Source organism: Podarcis liolepis (genome assembly GCF_965112155.1).
Source record: "Podarcis liolepis genome assembly, chromosome: 1".
Classification (NCBI taxonomy): domain Eukaryota; kingdom Metazoa; phylum Chordata; class Lepidosauria; order Squamata; family Lacertidae; genus Podarcis; species Podarcis liolepis.
The window spans coordinates 70,715,842-70,736,277 of record NC_139554.1 but is presented as its reverse complement, the minus strand read 5'-3'; the positions used below and the strand labels follow the sequence as shown (position 1 = coordinate 70,736,277).

Here is a 20,436-nt window from a genome sequence, read left to right as displayed (position 1 = left end):
ACCCTTCTCTTCCTCCTCTGTCACACACCCCATTTTCAACTTCTGGGTATGCTATATCTCAAGTTCACAAAATGGGAAGTCTAACGTGGTATCACAAAAGGAGGAGCATTTAAAGCATCACCAGCAATCTTACAACTAGAATACTTCACTACAGACAGAGGAGCTGCTAGAATACAGGGAATATTGGTGCCAAAGAAGGATAGAGGTTTTTTCATGTATGCTACAACAGCAGCAAGAATACTCATCGCAAAGCACTGGAAGACACAAGACCTACCTACCAGGGAAGAATGGCAGATGAAGCTGATGGATTATATGGAATTGGCAGAAATGACTGGCAGAATCCGAGACCAGGGAGAAGAGTCGGTGGAAGAAGATTGGAAGAAATTTAAAGCTTATTTACAGAAATATTCTAAAATTAATGAATGTTAGAAATACGCTGGAAAGAAGTTATATGACTTTAGTAGAAATATTATAAAGAATTAAGTATGAATAGCTGATATTGGGTAAAGATGTAAATTTAAGTTTAAAACTTTGTTAAATCAAATTACGGAACTAAATTTGTGAAAGAGGGAAAGGACTTGCTAGAACATTTAATTGAACTAGAATACAAAAAAGGAAGTGTGAGGAAGTCGAGGAAATAAGCTAATGAAAGATAAGGATATGAAAATATGGGGCTCTCTTGTATGTTTATCTGTTCTTTTTGGGGGGGTTTCTAATGTTTTTGCTTCTTTTCTTTTCCTTTTTTTGGCATTGTCGATGTCTTGTATATTTTTCTCTTGTTTTTCTTTTTTTTGTAATGTTTAAACTTTAATAAATATTTTATATATAAAAAAATAGAATACAGGGAATACCAGAAGCAAAAGGATATATTCACATTCCAGACACTCCAAGAATTTGAGGATGAAAAACACACCTTTATTCAAGGCTGGCTCTATCACGTACTTCCATCATCCACACAGGGCAACAAGTATTGTACAACTTCTGTGTCTATCTACTGTACCTTTGGCCTCTTTATTATATGTGGAGAAGACCAACCACACACTCTGAACAGCTACCTCACATAACACATAGTTAAAGTAAGGCACTCACTCCCACAGGAGGCTGTGGTGGCTGCCAATTTTGATGGCTTTAAAAGAGGATTCCATGATTTCATGGAAGATCAGGCTATCGGGGCAGTATGTGTCTAAATACCAGCTGCTGGAAACCACAGGAAGAGGGAACACTCTTGTGTACAAGTCCTGCTTGCAGGTTTTCAGCAGGCATCTGGTCAGCCTCTGTGAGAACAGAATGCTGGACTAGAGGGGTCCTTGGCCTAATCCGGGGGGCACTTCTTATGTTCTTATGCCCATTTTTGCATGTGGCCCCAGGAGGATGCCCAGAAAGTCAGTCTGAAAAAGGTCCCCCATTCCTGTTATACATCAATAGTAAGATTGAAAGATACACCCCTGAACTACAATTTGCACTCATCACAATTTGGAAGTAGCTATGCCCTACTTCCCAGTGTTATAGATATCACTCCTTCACCAATCATTTCAGAAACATTTTTTATGTTCTTAGGAGTCTAGTTTATTATAAGATTTAGATCTCTTTATTCAACATTCCTGGCGGTTTTACATATCAGTAAGATATCAATAACACAGCAATCTCTTTCAATCATTCGGGAAATCTCCTTTGAGGTGACAGATTTGCTGACATGCTGCATTTGGAAATTAGGACTTTGTTTAATAGTAAGAATGGATCTAAGAGAATGGACCTTCACTTGGCTACCCAGCAATAAATCAATGCTTCAGGTCCATCCATAACAACTTGCTTTAGGATGCTTTCCCTCTTCCTTATTACAATGATGCAATAAACTAAGGTGTACTTTATACTATTTTGGCCTGATCCTGAAGTGGGGGGGGGGCGAAGGAACTCTATTAGGCCACAACCATTTATAAGTGTCCAATAATAAATTTAAAGAGGACAGGAGAACAATCTAATAAAAGCACTTTAACATCCAAAAAGAAATTGCTGTTCAAAGCATTTATATAATTAGCTTTCACACTGAAAGGAACTTTGGACTGCTGCCCTGCTTTCTGTTTAATTCTGGGGAAGTAATCAGCTAAAATGTCAAGCGTGTCCAGTGCTTTGGCAAGACGAGAGAATGGGTCAGCTGGATAATACAAACAAAAGAACTCTATGAATTCAACAGGATGGTACAGAGACTCTGCATTTGAGGAATATGATGTAGGCAAAAACCTTGACTGTAATGCTAGTAATGTTGGTGGTTGAGAAGTACCAAAGGCTTCCAGTTAAGAGGGCCCTCTCTGATGCAGTGGAGTGACAGGTATGAGGCTTGGAACATGATCCATCCCACATCAGTCCTGTGTGGCTTTGCCTCCCCAGCATCTCTGACAGAAATGCCCCCTTCCCTGGGGAGCCACCCAACTTACACCAGTGTTGCTGCAGCTAACCCAGATGAGGATGAGGCCATGCAGAGTTGATGAGGTCAGGGCTGTTGGCATAGGGAGCCATGCGATGGAACTGTATTGTAAAGAGGACTGATGCAGAGTAGGATGGCATTGAGGTCGGGGCTGCTTGGGTACACCAGCAGAGCCAATCTGTCATTCCTACCAGTGCCCCTGTTTATCTGTGACCTAAAAAGGAAGTCCTGGCCCACCCCCGCCCAGCTGAGCTTCTGCATTGTCAATTTGAAAACAGGTGTCTATGAAGATATTTGCAAATATTTTATCTATCTTTGAGCAGGGATGGAGGAAGGGGGTGCGGTGGGGGCGGGCCACCCCAGGTGTCACCACTGAGGAGGATGACAAAATGCCAGGCAGCACTCACCGCGGGGCCTGCAGCACGCCCAAGCCACGCATCTCTCCTGGGAGCGATGCAGTGGCTTGGGTGCCCGCAGGCTCCAAACGGTCCACCCACCGCCTCCCTCTCAGCTGTAGGGCGGCTGAGTGGGAGGAGGCAGGCAGATTCCTTGGAGGCCCATGGAGTGTCCTGCCCCAGCTCGCCCCACGGCAGCTGACCCCACCCCTGGATGCAGAGCACACAGGCTTCCCCATGCACCCAATTGGCTTGCTCCACTGCTGTCTGAGAGAGAGAGAGAGAGAGAGAGAGAGAGAGAGAGAGTGTCTTCCTTATTGTCTGCTTGCATTATTTTTGCAAAAGCTTGTGTTCCTTTTTGTTCTCTTCCTTTGAACAAACGTTCCATTTTTCTGAAAGAAGCCTTTTTGCTTATTATAGCTTCCTTGACTCTGCTCATTAACCATGCTGGCATCATCACGGCCTTGGTGGTATCCTTCCTGTTATGTGGTTTATATTCTAGCTCAGCATCTATTGTTTAGACTATGAAAAACCTACACACAAACTGGAGAGATTTGAAGGCCTTTCCACTCAACCCTTTCCACTCAATTTTTCAGAAATTTCCTCTTTGGAAGGGGATTAAAATATATTCATGGAGGATAATTCAATCAATGGTAAGTAGAAATGACACCTAATGGAATCTCCAGGTTCAGAGGCATATGTTCTTCAATAGCAGTTGCTGGAAGGCAAGAGCAGGGACAGTCTTTTGCCTTCATGTACTATGTATCAACTATCCAGTTACCATAGAACCCTGGATGCTGAACATTTGATCTAGCCTAGCAAAAAATACTTTTGCAGAGTTTTGTATTGTTTTGAAACTTTCCAAGCTTGCTTAACCAAGTGCATATACAGAGCCACACTGGTCTCATGTCACTTTCAACTCTCTTGAGAAACCATTGTCTGACAGCCTCATGGGTGCCTGATGTACACTGCATTGTCCTGTATTAATATGACAACTTGCTCACAAATATGTCTAATAGTTAAATCTGTGAGTACCACATTTGGGATCCTACAGGCTTGAGGGTATGAGTCTTTTTAAATAATAAATAAGGCTTTGCTTTATATTCCACGTCTGAATTCAAAACATGATGGTACACCACAAATCAACAGAGGAAGCCACAATGGGGGGGGGGGACCTGTCAGGTAACCCATAATAATGATGGACCTAAAACCTGGGACTCAACAAAAGTCAAACAGCAGCACCTCCCACGTAGTTCTCATTTTTATTTACCCTGAGGGATGACAGTTGGGTTAGGCTTATGTATAGCATGGTACCCTTAAAAATGAATCGTGCTCACTAAAAATATATATTCTGATCTTGTAGTTTTTAATAAATAATGTCACCAACACTCGGTAGAATGAGGCTGTATTATCCAACACCTGGCACTTAAGTCTTTCCAAAGAAGGTTATTATTTCAATGCAGCTGATTGTATTGTGGGCTGCCCTATACAGTGAGGTGTGGCTGTGTCCTCATTATTAACTTTCAGAAGAGAGTTTAAAAACATCCCTGTTCAGTGAGGCATTTGATGGCTGAAATATACTATCCCTGGCAATCTGAAAATTATTAACTGTGAGGATATTATGGATGTCCTTTCCTTCTCTTCCCTCCCAACTGCAGTCAAGTAAGTGGGTGGGATGGAGAGGGAGTTGGACAAATTGTGTGCAGCTGCATGGCTAGAGAAGGGAAAAGTGAAATTCTTCTCTGGCTCAGATTTTAAAGTGAGTCAGGGGGAAATGTGGAGGTTGCCATGTTTACCATATATTGAGCTGAACATTATATGAGCCTCCAAGTCTTGTATTTCCAAGCCAGGAAATATGAGCCCCAACAATCTCTCAAAAGGGAGAGCCATAAGGAGCTAACTCAACTTTAAACCAGGCAGTCATAACACACTCAACGAATCATGGAAACTGTAGTTTGTTAAAAGTGCTAGAAATTATAGTTCTGTGAAGGGGAAAATACAGTTCTTTGGGGGAAATCACATGCTTTGGATGTACGTCAAATATATGGTGTGAGTCTCTAGTTCTACATTGGTACAGTTTTTAATTGGTTTTTGTTTTTTTATGCCATAGCATGCAATGGTTAAAGAGAGATTGGTTATTTGTTTATTATTCACCTGTGTTGCTTTTTAGTTATCAACTGCATCTCTTGACCATTATCCTACAAATACATGCATTGATCTCTGGATATCTATCCCTAACCCTCAACAACTCTCAGTCTAGTCTAGTTAAAGGAATTCAGTACCCAAACATCAATTAGGCAAGGTAACAAAGTATTTGATTAGGTAGTTTTCTTTTGAAACAAATTCTTAAGTAATTTAGGAAAGCAGTTAATACAGTATACTAGACTGTATTCCTGCTACACTTAAATGGCTTGGGTAAACAATACTGGCCTATATGAACAAATAAGTCAGGCCTAGCATAAAGCAACTCCCTAACAGTCAAAGTCAAGCAGCACGACTCTGTGTAGGCCTATATATACATGAAGAATAGCTGTTGAAGTCCACATATCCACTGGATGTCACTGTTACACAGTCCTGTAATTTGGATGCTACAAAAAATAATTGGCAGGCACAAGAGTCTGAATTTTAAGTTGAGGTTTTTCTACTGGATTTTCAATCACTGTTCTGAGAGCTTCATTTCATAGCCCCATCTATTAGCAAGAGTTCCTTGAATGGAATTCAGGGCATTGTGAAATTTGTCACAGAGATTTGGTTTGCAGCTTTTAGCCTCCTCTGTTCATCTTCTTCCTCCTCCTCCTCCTCCCAGATGTTCTAATGAGAGGGTGAAAATAATTGGATATACTAGCAGTTGCCCCAGATCCCATCTTACTAGCAGGTTGGTTTATTTCTTCAGAGACTCCAGATAAAACAGCCTCTCTCATGGACTGAGACATGTGGAAATGTATTTTACAAATGTTTTGACCTCCCTGAACGGATTTAACATAAAATCCTTAGAGCCATTTTGGATGTCCCGTTGGTTCTCTTTGGTTCTGAAATAGGAATGCTTCCTGTAGTTGTGGGAGACCAGTATTTTACTTGAATCAGCGAACTAGAAGAGAGGTGGCCAACATGGTACTCCACTGATGTTGCCAGTCCCCATCAGCCACAACCAGCATGACCAAGGCTGATAAGACATTGGCTTCTCCTGGGCAAGAATTCTAAACATGAAAGTTTCTGCCACATGTAAATAGGATAGAAATACATCAGAAACAGAAAAACTGCCTAATCTCTGTCTAATGGCAGTATTCTCTGTGTACTGAAGTAGAGGCCTCCTGGCTTTGTAAAACTGTTGCTCTTCTGTCTTGTGGTCTAAACAAATTTTCTATATATTAGTCCTGAGGAAGGGAGGTGATGAGTGTACATGTCCTAACTTTCTTTCAATTGGACTTTTGGTTTTGAAAGTGTGGGGAGCGTGATGTGTAACAAAAGGGCAGCTAAAATTCCCCAAAGATTTCAGATCTTCCCTTACATTGACAGTGGCAGCATCCTTTATTTCTTGAAATATTTTTAAAAAAACAACAACATATGGGGGCTGCTATCTTTCCCCATAGAGGCCACCTCAGAATTATGCTACATCACAATGTAGCATCATTCTAGCAGCATTATGGGGCAGGGGATGGTGGCTGCAGGCCTGTAGCTACCTGTTGGTGGTGGTTCTCTAGGATTTCAGAAGGAGTCTTTTCTAACCCTACCTGGAGATGCCAGAAATTGAACCTGGGTCCTTCTGTATGCCAAGCAGATGATGGTCTACCACTGAGTTCTGCCGCCGCCTTTTGCAAGCACCAGTGACTGCGTGTAGAATATGCACAGAAGCAAAACATATGAGAGAAGATCATGCGTGACCAAACTCAAGAAAAGGGATACATTTGTGTAAGCTTTTAGGTTTCAGTTGCCCCTCTGTGGCTGAAGATTTTTCTGATAAATCACCAAGTCAGCAGTATGCTTTGTAGTGAGAGACAAAGCCAGCATGTCAGCAAGTCTACTTCATTATAGTAGTGTGTTTGGCTCCAGTACAGAATATGCTTTGGCAAGGATATTTTGTGCCAACTGAGACTGCTTTTTCTTTATGAACTATTTTAATCAGTCCTGAAACACGACAACTGCTATTGGCCAGTGCCTCTAAATGTGGAGAAGCCAGATGCATAAGCCTTCACAAGCTCTGCATACCTTCCTCGTAACCCTGTGTGCAAATGCGTGCACCATTCTTGTGTGCTGCTTAAACCAGTAAGGCAACTTTGCTTATACTCTCACTGCAGCCCTTTTTGCTCCTTATTAGGTACATCCTGATGTTAAAAGAAGGCACGCCTGGCAGGGGTAGCTGGCTCGGCCCACTCACCATATATGCATTCTGTCTCATGCGTGCAACACATAGGGCGGAAATCACCTAACAAACCCTATCCGTGGAAGCACTATGCAAGGGCTTCTGCTTGCTCAATGGACTTTTCCACCCTCCTTTTTCTCTGTACCTCCTTGAACTGGCTTAGGGGGAAAGCCCCCAGAATGATGCATGGAGACAAAAGGGCAGGTGGTTCCATTGGTAAGCTGATAATTCTCATGCAGATGCAATGTTTGCAATAGCATGAGGCTGAAGTTCATCTACTATTTGCACACACAACTGGCCACTCTGGCTTTGCAGAGCTCCCAGTTTCATGGAGAGCTGCGTTGTGCACATAAGAAAGTTGCAGACATGCAATGGAGTGTATTGCAAGGGGTGACGCTTGCCATAATGCAGCAAGCCCTACCCCTCCCCATGCGGAGGAGAGCCCACATATATGAAGAGGGTGCCAGTTAGGGTCATGTGTGATGTTGGGGAAGCGGGGTTGAGTGTGTGTGTAGTGCTTAGCCTTATCTTGGATACATGTTAAGTTTAAGTCATAGGTAGGGACACGGGTGGACCTGTGGGTTAAACCACAGAGCCTAGGACTTGCCGATCAGATCCCTGTTGGACGCTCAGGTTCCATAGAACATCACAAACCAGAACACTAACTTCTGGGTTTATGGCGTTCGGGAGCCAAAAATTTTGACTTGCAAGGCGTTTGGGATCCAAGGTACAACTGTAATAATAATATTATTTCAGCTCACTTATTAGAGTTGAAATCTTTCAGGCAGTTGAAGGCCACCTGGGATGTTTTAGGGAGCCATGTTAGTGCTGCTCCACATGCAGAGAGAAAGAACCACGAGCCAAACAACATGTGTATCTGTGGAGGATTCGCCGGTACATCTGTGGAAAACTCTGCTGGTGTAGATGTCCTATGGGTATGTTGGGGACATGTGTGAATCTGCAGGATCCCAAGCTCCCTTGTTCATTAGACGTGGACAAAAGTGGCCCCACACTATGTCTGCCCTGGGTCCAGCATTGAGTCAACAGGAAACAAAAAGAAAAATTCTGCCTCCACATCTCCTGCCCTGGCCACAGCAGAGCCATGGATATGGTGGTTACATTGCTACAAAATCTCTCTCCTCACCACCTTATCCCAATGACAGGAGTGTTCTGCCTATGATACACCCCCCCTTCTTTTTTAGGGTGGCCGGATAAAAATATAATAATAATAATTGTAATTGTTTTGCTGATTACTCTTAGTTGTGATGATTTTCCTTAGGGTTATACATTTTTTTATTAAGGAAAATGTAATGATTCAAACTGAGAGGTGTCATGTTGAGCTGGGTCTCTCACCTAAGAAAAAGAAATGAATAGAATATTTTTAAAAATAAAAAAGATATATTTTCCTTCTTGTCTTATTCTCTCTGAGATTCCAGCACGGTCTTGTCTGAAGGGGAAAGGCAGCATTTAAGCCTTACTTTTCTAAATCTCATCACTGATTTTCATTAAGCACTGCCCTGAGTTTAAACGCTGAGCAAGCTTTTTCTCTCTCTTCAGAAAAGTCAGCTTGCTTGCCAGGTGGGTTTCCCTGAGCTATAATAAAACAAAGTTAGCATTAGTCACATTGGAGATGATTTCTCACATGCTGATTATGGACCATTGTCAGTCCTGGTTATTGCCTCCACTTACAAATCCCTAAATAAAATCAAAAGCATCATCAGGTGACCATAGACTGTTTTTCCTTCACAATAGTCAGTTCTCATTCTCTTGTAATGGTGGGCTTTTCAGCCATAAGTCTAGTACTAATTCGAATTCTTCAAAATGAAATATTTAGCTGAGGTCTAAATGCTAAAGTCTTTCATATAGTACCAGTGGATTTTGGATTCCTTCCCTTCAGCATCACCGAAATACAGTTTCCCAAACAGGATTTAGGGAAAACACAGTTCCACAAAAGACTTTGTTTATATTCTCTTAAACACAATAGTTCATGTTAGAGTTTGCCCCTTCCGCATAGGAACTTCCCGTTGGCCTCCAAAAGACCCCCGTCCCCAAAAGTAGATCCAGGTCAGGAAAACTTTATTTGTACATCATTCTTCAAAAAGATTATCAGCTTTCTAGCAAATTTCCATTTCAGAAACTTGTATTCCAGTTGCAGTAGACCTGGTTTTGATCTTAACAGGTTACCTGCCACACAGTGAATGTAAGCCTTGAGCAACATGATTCAGTCAGGGGCGAATCTTGGTAATATGGCCCCCTGAAAAAGTCCAAAATTTGGTCCGTCATCCATCCCTACCCCATGTCTTATTTTCACACTGATTCCTTTTGGTACAGTTGCTTTTATATGGATCTTCTCAGTAGGTGCCTGTATAAATTTAGGTATTAGTAGTAGTTGTAGTAGTAGTAATTTTTTGTGTCCCCTCAGCTTGGCGCCCTATGTGGAAGAACTTTCAGCACTGCCCAAAATCTGGTGCTGATTCAGGCCCTGTGAAGAGAATGCTTTGTTTAGATTCAGTAGACAAACAGTACACTCCATTATCTCTTGCTCTCTTTTACTGGTGGTTGATAGATGAGATTTAGAGAATGTGATCTTTTCAAATGGATTGATTCTGACAGGTGCACAAGCCACCAGGCTAGCAGGTAAATGCCTCAAACAAGTTCAAGTTCACCTTGGAGGTGGTACTGAAGCCTTTGGATGCTTAAGGATCTCGACATAGCCTTTCCTTTTAGAACAGAAACAGAATAAAGAGCAGCAATGGTCTTGGAGCCTCACCAGGCCTCCACCTCTGCAGACTACACCTTAAGTAGCACTGTAACCAAAACTCGTATCAAAATACTGCAATCACAAATAATACAAGCTCTGTAGTTTGGTCGATTTAGATATTATTCCAGACCTTTGTGCACCCTTGGAAATCTGTAGTGCTTTTTCAACTCTGCCATGTGTTCATACTGGTGATTTACAGTGAGGCCACACAAATTGTGCTGAGCCCCAAAACAAGAACTCACATACACTTTGATCCTCCCCAATGCTTTCAGCTCAAAGTGGCTTGGCAAGTAAGCCAGGGTTTAGCTTAGCATGTCATTCCTCAGGAGCCTAAACATTCATTCGGAACCCCTACTTTGGCACAGCATTATGTGCAAATGCAGCCTCTGTGTGTGCAGGTGGATTTGCTTTCAGGGCTCCTGGCTGCACATTTAGTTCTGCACCTTGAAAATCTGTGATGGTTTTATCAAGTCTGCTATGTGTTCTTCTTGGAAACTCTCATTGTGCCTGGTATTTCAATGTTTAGCCATGACCTTTGCATATTTTTGATGACATTTTAAGCCTTCCTCACCAAACCATCTCTGGTAAATTCACTTAGGCCCATATATTTGTTTTATATTCACTTAGGCCCATATATTTATGGACACAGAATTAACCTGTGCTTCCATGGACAGCTATGAGTCCAAAATGACCCTAAGGCTGTGCCCCTGGTCCTTCAGGTGCACAATTGCCCCATTCAGGACCAGGGAATCCCCCACACCTGCCTGCCCCCTGTCCCCCCCCCCAAATAGTACTTCTGTTTAGTCAGGATTCATCCTCAATCCATTATCTGCCATCCATCTTCTAACCACCTCCAGACACTCACACAGGACATTCACCACCCTCACTGGTTCTGATTTAATGTGCCAAAACACAGCATATTTTCCACTACTAGTTAACTGAAGAAGCCTCTGGGGCCTTTAACATTATCTGATTGTGCCACATCATCCAGTTCTGAAACAAACAGCTTTCAGAAGCAACAAAAACCATAGCCATCATCCTCGAATCTTAAATGCCTCAATATGTTTTGGTCATTTGGGATCCTTCAGTCCCACTCTTCATTTGCAATTATCACCCACGTAATACTGAACAAAGGAGACTGTGAGATTCGTTCACCAGCTGTAGATGGTAATCATTGTCTGATGATCAACTAAGCTGGCCCAGGCTTGGTTAATGATACCATCATGAAAGAAAATAAAGACCTTAGTTGTAATTTAATGGCTATTATGTCACCTCTTACTGTTCTTTGTAACAGCCCCAGCTTGAATATTTGATAGTGAGGAAGATCTTTAGTAATTCTATGTGCAGTTATGTGTAATGACTAATGATCATCAGTACCAACTGTTCAAGCCAAAAAAACAAGTCAGAGGTGACATTTTACCAAACACACGGAATTTTTAAGAATCATCTATTGATATCTCTTTTGTCTTCAATATTTTGTATGAGTGGAAATGTTCAATATACTTGGTACAGGAGCAAATGAATTCTGTCTTTCTGACAGCCTTGTGGGAATGCAAAGAAAGAGAAATTGATTTTCCTAGTCCAGCTTTATATATTTTCCTGCTATAAAGAGAAGTTTCTTTATTAAGAAGGTTCATCAGAATAATTCTTATGGCTTTTAGCTCTCTCACCATCACTGCATACTTTTTCCATCTTAAACCACAACCAACATTTTAAACTGGGAAATATCAAACTACTGGAGCAAATTGCCTCAACTTTTGATATTTTAAACAGAAATGGTATTTAGCAACTTAGGATATTTTATGTATTTAAAATTGACTTTTACTTATCCTGAGCATTCAATGGCAGTTACAAAACTTCACAATATAAAAAACCTTCTGTGCCCTATACTCAAGCTGTGTACATGCGACTGTTTACTCTGCATCTAACGTTCTCCCACTGCTATTTTTTGAAGCTGCATGCACAAGACATTAGCCACAGTCAATATCGATCCAGTAGTTTCTTGAGATATTCCTTGCATTTTTTCTCAAAGCAACTCCAATCCAAGTAGAAGTCTTAAGCCACATTCACCTAGTGAAGCTAGGTGTGTATATCTGAGTGCATATATCGCTGGATTATCACCTTGTCGTGGTGAGTGGGCTATGACCCTTGTGAGTGAAGCCATTGTGAGTCTCGTACTCCCAGTAGGGTTACTCAAAGGTGGTAAGGTCAAAGAGGAAGAGCTAGACAAAGAATGACCCAAAAAGTCCTCAACAGCAGAACAAGTGGAAGATAACAAGCAGTATGTTACAATGGCTGTGAAGGCAGATGAAGGCTGCAGCAGATAAGAATCTACCGGTCGTCTTGATTACTCATGCCATCGGAATAGAGCCTTACTGCGAAGCCTGTGTGTTGGTCAGTGTGCACTGATCTACACACATAAAACAAATTCGCACACAGGCGTCTTCCAAAGAAGAAGAAAGAAGAAGTATCTGAGACAACCACTGCACATGCACATTGAGCACAAATCTGCAGCTAACATCTTCATAAATAGGAGTTCCAGAGGCATGGTGCAGGGGTGGGGAAACTAAACAGGTAATGTGCATCAGGTGAAGACCTCTCCTCTCTAATGTGTACAGCAATGTACAAAACACAGTGGTGGGAAATAACTTCAATGTGTTTTATGCTGCTATTGAGTATATAGCCACTGAACGCAGTGGGGTATGCTTCTGCCTAGACACGCATAGGATTGCTTACACAAAACCACCCAGCCACTTTTTTGGGTTTATCACAAAAATCCACTCGCAGTTCATTAATCCCTGCCTTCTCAAGAGTAATCTGTTTCCAGCTCCTCCAACCAGAAGTGCACCCAACCAGATTTTTTTACTCTTGGCCTCCCATCCAAAATGTCTCTCCTCCTGAAAATCATTGTCATAATGCCCTCAGAAACTATCCCTACACTTAATCCGTTTAAAACAAACAATAGACAGTTCCCTCCCATAATAAACTATGTCCCGTTCCTCGGTCCCTGCTCCTGCCAACCTAGCAGTTCAAAAGCACACCAAAGTGAAAGTAGATAAATAGGTACCGCTTCGGAGGGAAGGCAATTGGCGTTTCCGTGCGCTGCTCTGGTTCGCCAGAAGCGGCTTAGTCATGCTGGCCACATGACCCAGAAGCTGTATCCCTCGGCCAATAAAGCAAGATGAGCGCCGCAACCCCAGAGTCGTCCACGACCGGACCTAATGGTCAGGGGTCCCTTTACCTTTACCTTTACCACCCCAAAATGGCTGGACAACCTAAGAAGATTCACAGCATAAAAAATTTGCCGATCCTCTTCTCTAATTGCAGCCTGTATTAAGGAACCTAGATCTGAACAGATGCAGGAGCAACTAATGCCATTATCAGCCTTTCTGCAGCACACACACACAATCCCTCCTATCCATTTCTAGACAAATTAATGGGTTCTAGCTATCTGGCTCTTCATGACATTTCAAAACAAATATGTTTTGTTCAATGGCAATACCTGCATGGCTAGCTGAATAATGATTTCCACGGTGGCATGCTGCAGCTTCTTCCATTATTGAAAAGACCATGGTCAGGGTGATGGGAATTGTAGCCCCAGCAACATCTGTAGCCCTCCCTGGTTGAATGCATTGTCTCCTGTCCTATAAAGTATAGCTGCTAATTTATATTGCAGCAACTGGTATTCATTACTGGCTTGGTACTGCATTCCTCTTAAACTAATTAGATATTATTTCTGACTTAAGAAATTGTCAGTTAAGTCCTACTGGCACCATCCAGGCTCTGTCATGGGTCTATAATTCTCTGGAGAGTTGCCCTAATTTTAGTAATAGGCTTATTGCTTATCTTGATCCCACCTGTCAAAGAGTATTAGAAGACCACATCCTTTATTCAAAAATAGCTGCTTTCTTAGAATATGAAAAGACACGGGACAGGATTCTGTGTGGTAATCAGTTCTTAGCTAATCCATTTAGCGCTGGCCTCTGGTGCTCTCCAGTTCAGCACTAAGCTAGAAAACAGGGCAACTTTGCCCAACAGCAATGCAGACATTTGTGACTTGCTATTCACACACGACCCAAGGCAACTAGTGGCAGCTCTGTGTGGAGTGAGCACATGGCTTAAGGCAGTCCTGAGTGTGGTGAATTAGCACACTCAAACTATGACTGAAAGAATATGTTAAACACCTCAAGATTGGAACCACCTTCCTTATGTATCTGCTTTCTACAGGGATTAAAACAATGAGACCTTTAGTATGGTATAGTGGATCTAATGCTGGTCGTTGACCAGAGACAGTCTTGAGGTCAAGCTCCTGTTAAACCATGTTTTAGGCACAAACCACATGTAGTGTTAACTACTGTATGTGGTTTGCCCAGGTTCTCCCAATAACGGTTGAAATCCTTAAGAAGAGCAGGGGAATTAAGAGGTCGCTCTCCTGCCATTCTTCCAATTTAAGTTTCTGTTCAATAGCTAACATCCAGTGATGAATACAGGACCAGCATGAGTCCACATTGCCAGCTTTCCATGCTCAGTGCTGGGTTGTCCCTGGAAATTATGCCTGCTATTCCTAGGACAAATCTCACATTTTCATTATGGCCCACAGTACCTAATTTGCACTGCACGGAGTTGCAGTCTAGTTACTATCTATTACCTACAGACCAAACTCTTTTTTTCTGTTACATTTGTGCTTATTGTTAGCATATTTTCAAAGAACATTTGGAAGTTCCTCCTTGAACAGAGCATCTGAATCATAGAGGGGACACCAACAAAAAATGTTTTAACCAAACTAGTGACATTTGTCAGTCAGAGATGGGGAGGATAAGATCTCTTAAAGTTCTCAAGGGGTGTGTGCTGACACTCCTTTTAATTTCTCTTGTTACAGGAAGTTGACGAACACTATATTTACATTAAAAAGCCCACAAAATCTTTCATTATTGGAAGCATTTCTGTTGGCTCATGCACACTGGTGTTCTTCCACTTGAGGAACTTGCACAGGATGTTTCTGTTATCTGCTGAAACTAAGCATTGCAATCTCTTCAGGGAGTGTGCCACCCAAAGTTACCACAGCACAGCACTAAATATTCCATTAAGTGATGCAGCCTGTTTTATCATTTTGAATGGACTTGTAGAAACATTAGTGGCTTAGAAAACCAAAAAGGTCATTTTGACCAGTGTGAGCTTAATTTCATTGCTTTGTCCCCAACTCTAATTTCACAAATCTGTTTGCCATTTAAAGTGATGTTTCTGAAGTCTAATGCACCATTAGGCTTCATATAATGTACTGGGGAACAAATTAACACAGCATAATTATACAAAGGAAAGATACAACAGCTGCCTTTTTAAAAAGTAGAAAGGGAGGTGGCTGCTAATCTCTTCCCGAAAGATGGTCACTTGTATTCAGTTTATGCTTCTGAGAATTTCCACAAGGTTATTCTACAATGAGTGAACATAGCAGGCAAAAGTGCATTGTATTAGGGGAAACTGCTGTGTGAGAATATGCATATTAACAGAATTTGACACTAAAATGCTGGTAAATGTTGGTGATGACTTTAAAAAACTACAACAACCCACAAACTGATCTAGAATTGAGGAGAAATGAACTTAAGACCTGAAAAAATGAGAAATGGAGAGAAAGCAAAATTGACATATCCCCTAATACAGCACAAGACACCATGCCTCTCTTCGCCATTTGTATATTTTAACTTTGTGTCTCCTTTATGACATTGCACTTAGATGTGATTCTACACAAAGCAGACACACAACACCCCTGTTCTCCCTTTTCCTTTTTTTGAAAAAGAACAAGTTTGTGGAATAGGGGAAAGGGTTGATCTGCCATTATTGCTGCAGAGAGAAAGCCAGATAGCACCAAAGGTTCATATTGGTTCACCTCAAACAACCTTTGCTGTATGCAAGAATGCAGAAGCTACAGCCAACCAATTGCAAAAGCACTGACAGAAACCACCTACATGGTTAACACAAGATGCATCTCCATAGGTTTCGTGCCACAGATACCTGCCAACAGTATCCCCAGTATTGATAATCTGCTTTTCCAGGGAAATGCTGCTCAAGAAGATCTTATAAATTCCTTCCATTTAAAAATATCGCCATCCTAAGCTTATTACAAATGTAGCAGAGAAAGACTTGGGATCTCTTTGCATGAACCCAGCTACAATATTAAAGAAAGAAAAAATATATCCATGGACAATTGGCTTACAGTTCTCACTTATGCTACAGATGTCCCACCATTATTTGCTTCCCTTCAGGACACTCAATTACAAGACATGTCATTGTAAAGTACAAATGAAATCATTTATCATTAAGCTGAAGAGGCACATTATTCAAACGTGCAAGATGTGCTTTATGAAATGCGATGTATGAGGTCATGATTTAGTGACTGTAATAGTGCTCATTTTCCCAAGTTTAAAAATGGGAAAGGAGGCTATGAGCAATTCAAATCGTAAGTGGTGGCATTTTCATGTTTACTGCAAGGGTTTTTCGAATAGCTACCTTTGAGAGTTAAAATTAGCCTGTGTAGTACATTGCTGAAAACCTCTTTCAGATCTTCAGCTGTTATATTTGTCTCAGAACCGGTGCTAATTTACCCCTTATGTGTCACCATCCCTGAAGTGTTGACAGGAAAAATGACTCGAATCTATTCAGAACTCTCCACATTTCAGTGAGCAGAGCACAAATTTATAAACAAAGTCATATAACCAATTCAGAGAGAAGTGCTTCATGTACTTCTTTCCAGGCAACTCTATATTTACTTTCCCTATGAAAAACTCTATATACTTAGGATGGAATTCAAAGTTGCACTAATGCAATTGTCACACAAGCATAAACATTTCTGCTTGCCAAATAGAACAATATCTTCTCTGCTCCTCCTACTGGTTCTCCTGACTCGCCTGTCACTGACAGTGTTCGAAACTCAGATATATAAGCTAGGTTCCATGTGGCTCCTTAAACCAGGGTTACAATGGCCAAAACAGAATGTCTAGTTGTCCTTTGGGGGCCAGACAGCTCAAAAGTCATATTTTTCAATACATATTTTTCTTCCTGAAATTCATTCTGATTGTGCAGAGAATATATCACAGATAGTGTGTGGAATCAAGCAAGATCCAAGGATTCCCAAGCATGCACCTCCAGATGGTGGAGACGTCAGACACCATCCTGGTACATGGGCATCTTCACTTGGTCGCAAGTGGCCAATAGCACCTGGCAATTTTGAATGCTGGCCATGCTACACTCATTGCCTCTGTATGCTGAGAAAGGATGTAGAGATGAAATGTAGTGATCTAGACAATGGGGGGGGCGAGTGGATGGGCTTTGGCCCCACCCACTTTTGATATTGGCCCTGCCTGGGACATTTTCCCTTGGGGGACTTGGGACCAGGGAGATCCGTGTTCAAATCTCCATTAAGCCTTGAAGCCCACCTTGGGCTAGTCATCACATGCTTATTGCAAGTGTAAAATGGGTGGAGAAAGAGCCAATTTACCACCCCGGAGCTCTTTGGAGAAAAGCCAGGAAAAATATGTGATAGGTATATATTATCTTAGCAATTCTTGGAACTACTCTGTAGGGTAGATCAGATTCATAATGAAGGCAAGATTTAATCCAAAGGCTTCCCAATTCACAGCCCAGTTTTGCTTAGCTGCTACGCTACAGTGTTCTACTACAAACGAAAGGAAGGGAGGATCCAAAAACATCCAGCAGAGGCTGTTTGCTACTTGCTTTATCTCAGGATTGACTGGCAAAACTGGTCACTTAATAAAAGTGCTATCTGCATCCATTAAAATAAATGGGTGCAATATTTGCAACCAGTACATTGAGCAAAAGTCCCTTTCTGGAAAGAATAAATACTTTCCCTGGCTTGGATTATACAAAGTCCTAAGGAGAATACTTTCTTTAGCACAGACAGAGTGCTAAGATAATCATACCTTTTCCAGCTGTTGGATTCCTTCCTCCACACAGCAGACAGATGCCAATGTCCTGAGTGTCTGAGGATATAGGCACCTGAAGCAATCCTGACGACAGATCTTAAAAAGAGCAACAATGCCCCCTTCCTGTTGAAAAAAAAATCAGGAAACCAGTTGGAATACATTATCATGCAGTCCAATGCAGTCTTATTTCAGGACCAGCTATTACTCTTTTTGTAATTTCTTCTATGTACATACCAGCAGCTCAGCAGAAACAAGCTTCTGTTGAGAACACATATCTTTTAAATTTAAATTTGTTGCACATATGGTGAGTTACCATTAGAATTTCCAATTTCGAGAGCACTATATTCTCCTGAAATATTAAAATGAAAACTGTTCATTGTGCACTTCAGCTAAAAGTAAGAACACACACACAAATTATGCGTAATTATCCACATTTCTGCTTCCCTGTCTGTAATTACTATTTTCAAATAGGTGTAAATCCTATCCCCCAAGAGAATGTTAGCTTTTCTGAGTGTCTTGAATTAGTTCATTAGCAATGTGTTTGCTTTCACAGGCTCCTTGCCAGAATTCAGACCCAGGTTCAGAGGCAATTGCCCCAGGACACAATATCTAATGGAATAATAAAATGACTGGCCAATGCAGAAATAAACTTAGTTCTGTTTAGCCTTGCTGAAATTCTGGACACCACAAATTTCAATACTGATTCGAGTGAAAATTATCTGCAGATAAGTTTGCTTAAAATCCTCGGCTTGAGTGGTTTTGAAGTTTCATGAAATTCTTCCTTTTCCCTATTACATTTGCATTACACAGCAATAAGACAATTCAGAAAGCTTTACTGGCAATAGAACAGCCCAAGGAAAGCAAATGAAATTCCACTGATTTATGGAATGAAAATGAAAGGCAAAAGCTGCTCTTGAATAGTCCTATTATCTCCCTGGGAGCTAATGCAGAACAGTGGCCCACGGGTTGCCATCAACCTTTTCTTTGATTCTACATAAAAAGAATATAGTCCAAGAGTTTAATTTAACGTAGGAAAATATACTTATTCGTTAAATTTGCATTCTGCCTTTTCATCAAGGGGTTCTCCAAGTAAGTAAATAAATATGAATGTGTATTTAACCTGGTGGTAAGTAGGAACTGTATCCACTTTTTCATAACAAAACCTGACTATATCTTACGCCATTTGCATACCATGGAAAATGCTAATGTTCCAGAAGTGATACAGACTTCTGCTGCATGCATTTGAATGAGCCTTGCATTCACCATCAGATGTCCTCCTTGAAGGAGGGCTCTCTCGGTGGTTGTTCACACACCTTCAGGAAGGCTAGCCTGGTGCCTGTGGTCTTCCAGGCACCAGATGAAGAACCTTTAATCACCCAAGGCCACAGGCATGTTGCTATTGCTTGATTTCACTAATAGTATTAATCTATTCTGCTGTGTTCTGCTTACAACTGACAGGAGATACTTGAGCTTCTCCCTGACATTTCCCAGATTGTTCTTGAGAGGGGAAGAATCAGCACACCTAGCTGCTCATCACCACTGTGGAAGGTCAGTGGCAGTGGCGTAGCATGGGGGTGCAGGGGGGGCCGGCTGCACCGGGCGCAACATCTGGGGGTTAGGGTTAGGGGGCGCAAATCCACGGGTTAGGGGGCGCAAATTACTTGCCTTGCCCCGGGTGCTGACAACCCACGCTACGCCACTGGTCAGTGGGACAATCATCTGTCATCAAAATCCTACTACACAGGCACTGTGCACCACATCTTGCATCACACAAGGGCCATAGCATCTAGGGCTGGGAAAGACTTCTGCCTGAAACCCTGGAGGACTGTTGACATTCACTGTAGACTTTTAAAAAGGGAGCAGGTAGCATTGTGGTCACTGTAGACAATGTGCATGTGTTGCCCTCATGCTGCTTTGAAATGTCAGTAGAGAGCAGCATCCAGGGCCAAACCTTCACCATCCAAGGTGGAGAGTTAGGTTGCTTCCTCTGAACACCATTTCTCCAAAATTTAATTGTCAGAGGAATTGCCCTTCCCTCAAAGACCAATTATTTTCCCCACTACTGCCACTCCTCTGCAAATTTGTTTAAACTTTCCTTCGCTATTTAAATAGAGCTGGCTGTAATCATTCCTCACCATTGGCTGATGTGAGTTGCAATCAAACAACTTCCAGAGGGCCATATGTTAGCCCCCCCTGGTTTCAAGCATCCTTGGAAGGGAGAAAATTGGCCTCAGAGTCACACTTTTTCAGAGGCCCATTCTACCACTTCATCTGTGGTATATTTTTTGACCTCACAGTGGCCCTCATTGCACATGAAAACTTCACCTGCCATTTTTGGGCACGTCCCCTGAGCTTTTCAGCTACACTAATATCAACTTCCCACAAGCAGGAAACCCAAGCTGTGTGTGTCTGTGTGTGAAAGCAAAGAAATGAAATATCGGAATGTGACATAGTTTTATAAATGTTTGCACACATGACTAAAAAACAATTACCCTGCACTTATCCTAAATCAAAGGCAATATGTACTGTGCAGACTTTGTCACTGCACGTTTAAAAGCCAG

General features: G+C 41.8%; 2 protein-coding genes across 3 annotated transcripts in view; one reads left to right on the top strand and one right to left on the bottom strand.

The window, feature by feature from the left end:
- PSMA1 (proteasome 20S subunit alpha 1) overlaps positions 1 to 20,436 on the top strand; it is a 376,247-nt gene that overhangs the window by 127,441 nt on the left and 228,370 nt on the right. The gene's annotated exons all lie outside the window — the stretch shown is intronic.
- The window catches only part of INSC (INSC spindle orientation adaptor protein), a 133,742-nt gene that overhangs the window by 31,280 nt on the left and 82,026 nt on the right, over positions 1 to 20,436 (bottom strand). For both annotated transcript variants that reach the window (XM_083477992.1, XM_083477991.1), the window contains one exon: positions 17,873 to 17,998. In XM_083477992.1, the coding sequence (XP_083334118.1) occupies positions 17,873 to 17,998 (126 nt within the window). The remainder of the gene's footprint in view (positions 1 to 17,872; positions 17,999 to 20,436) is intronic.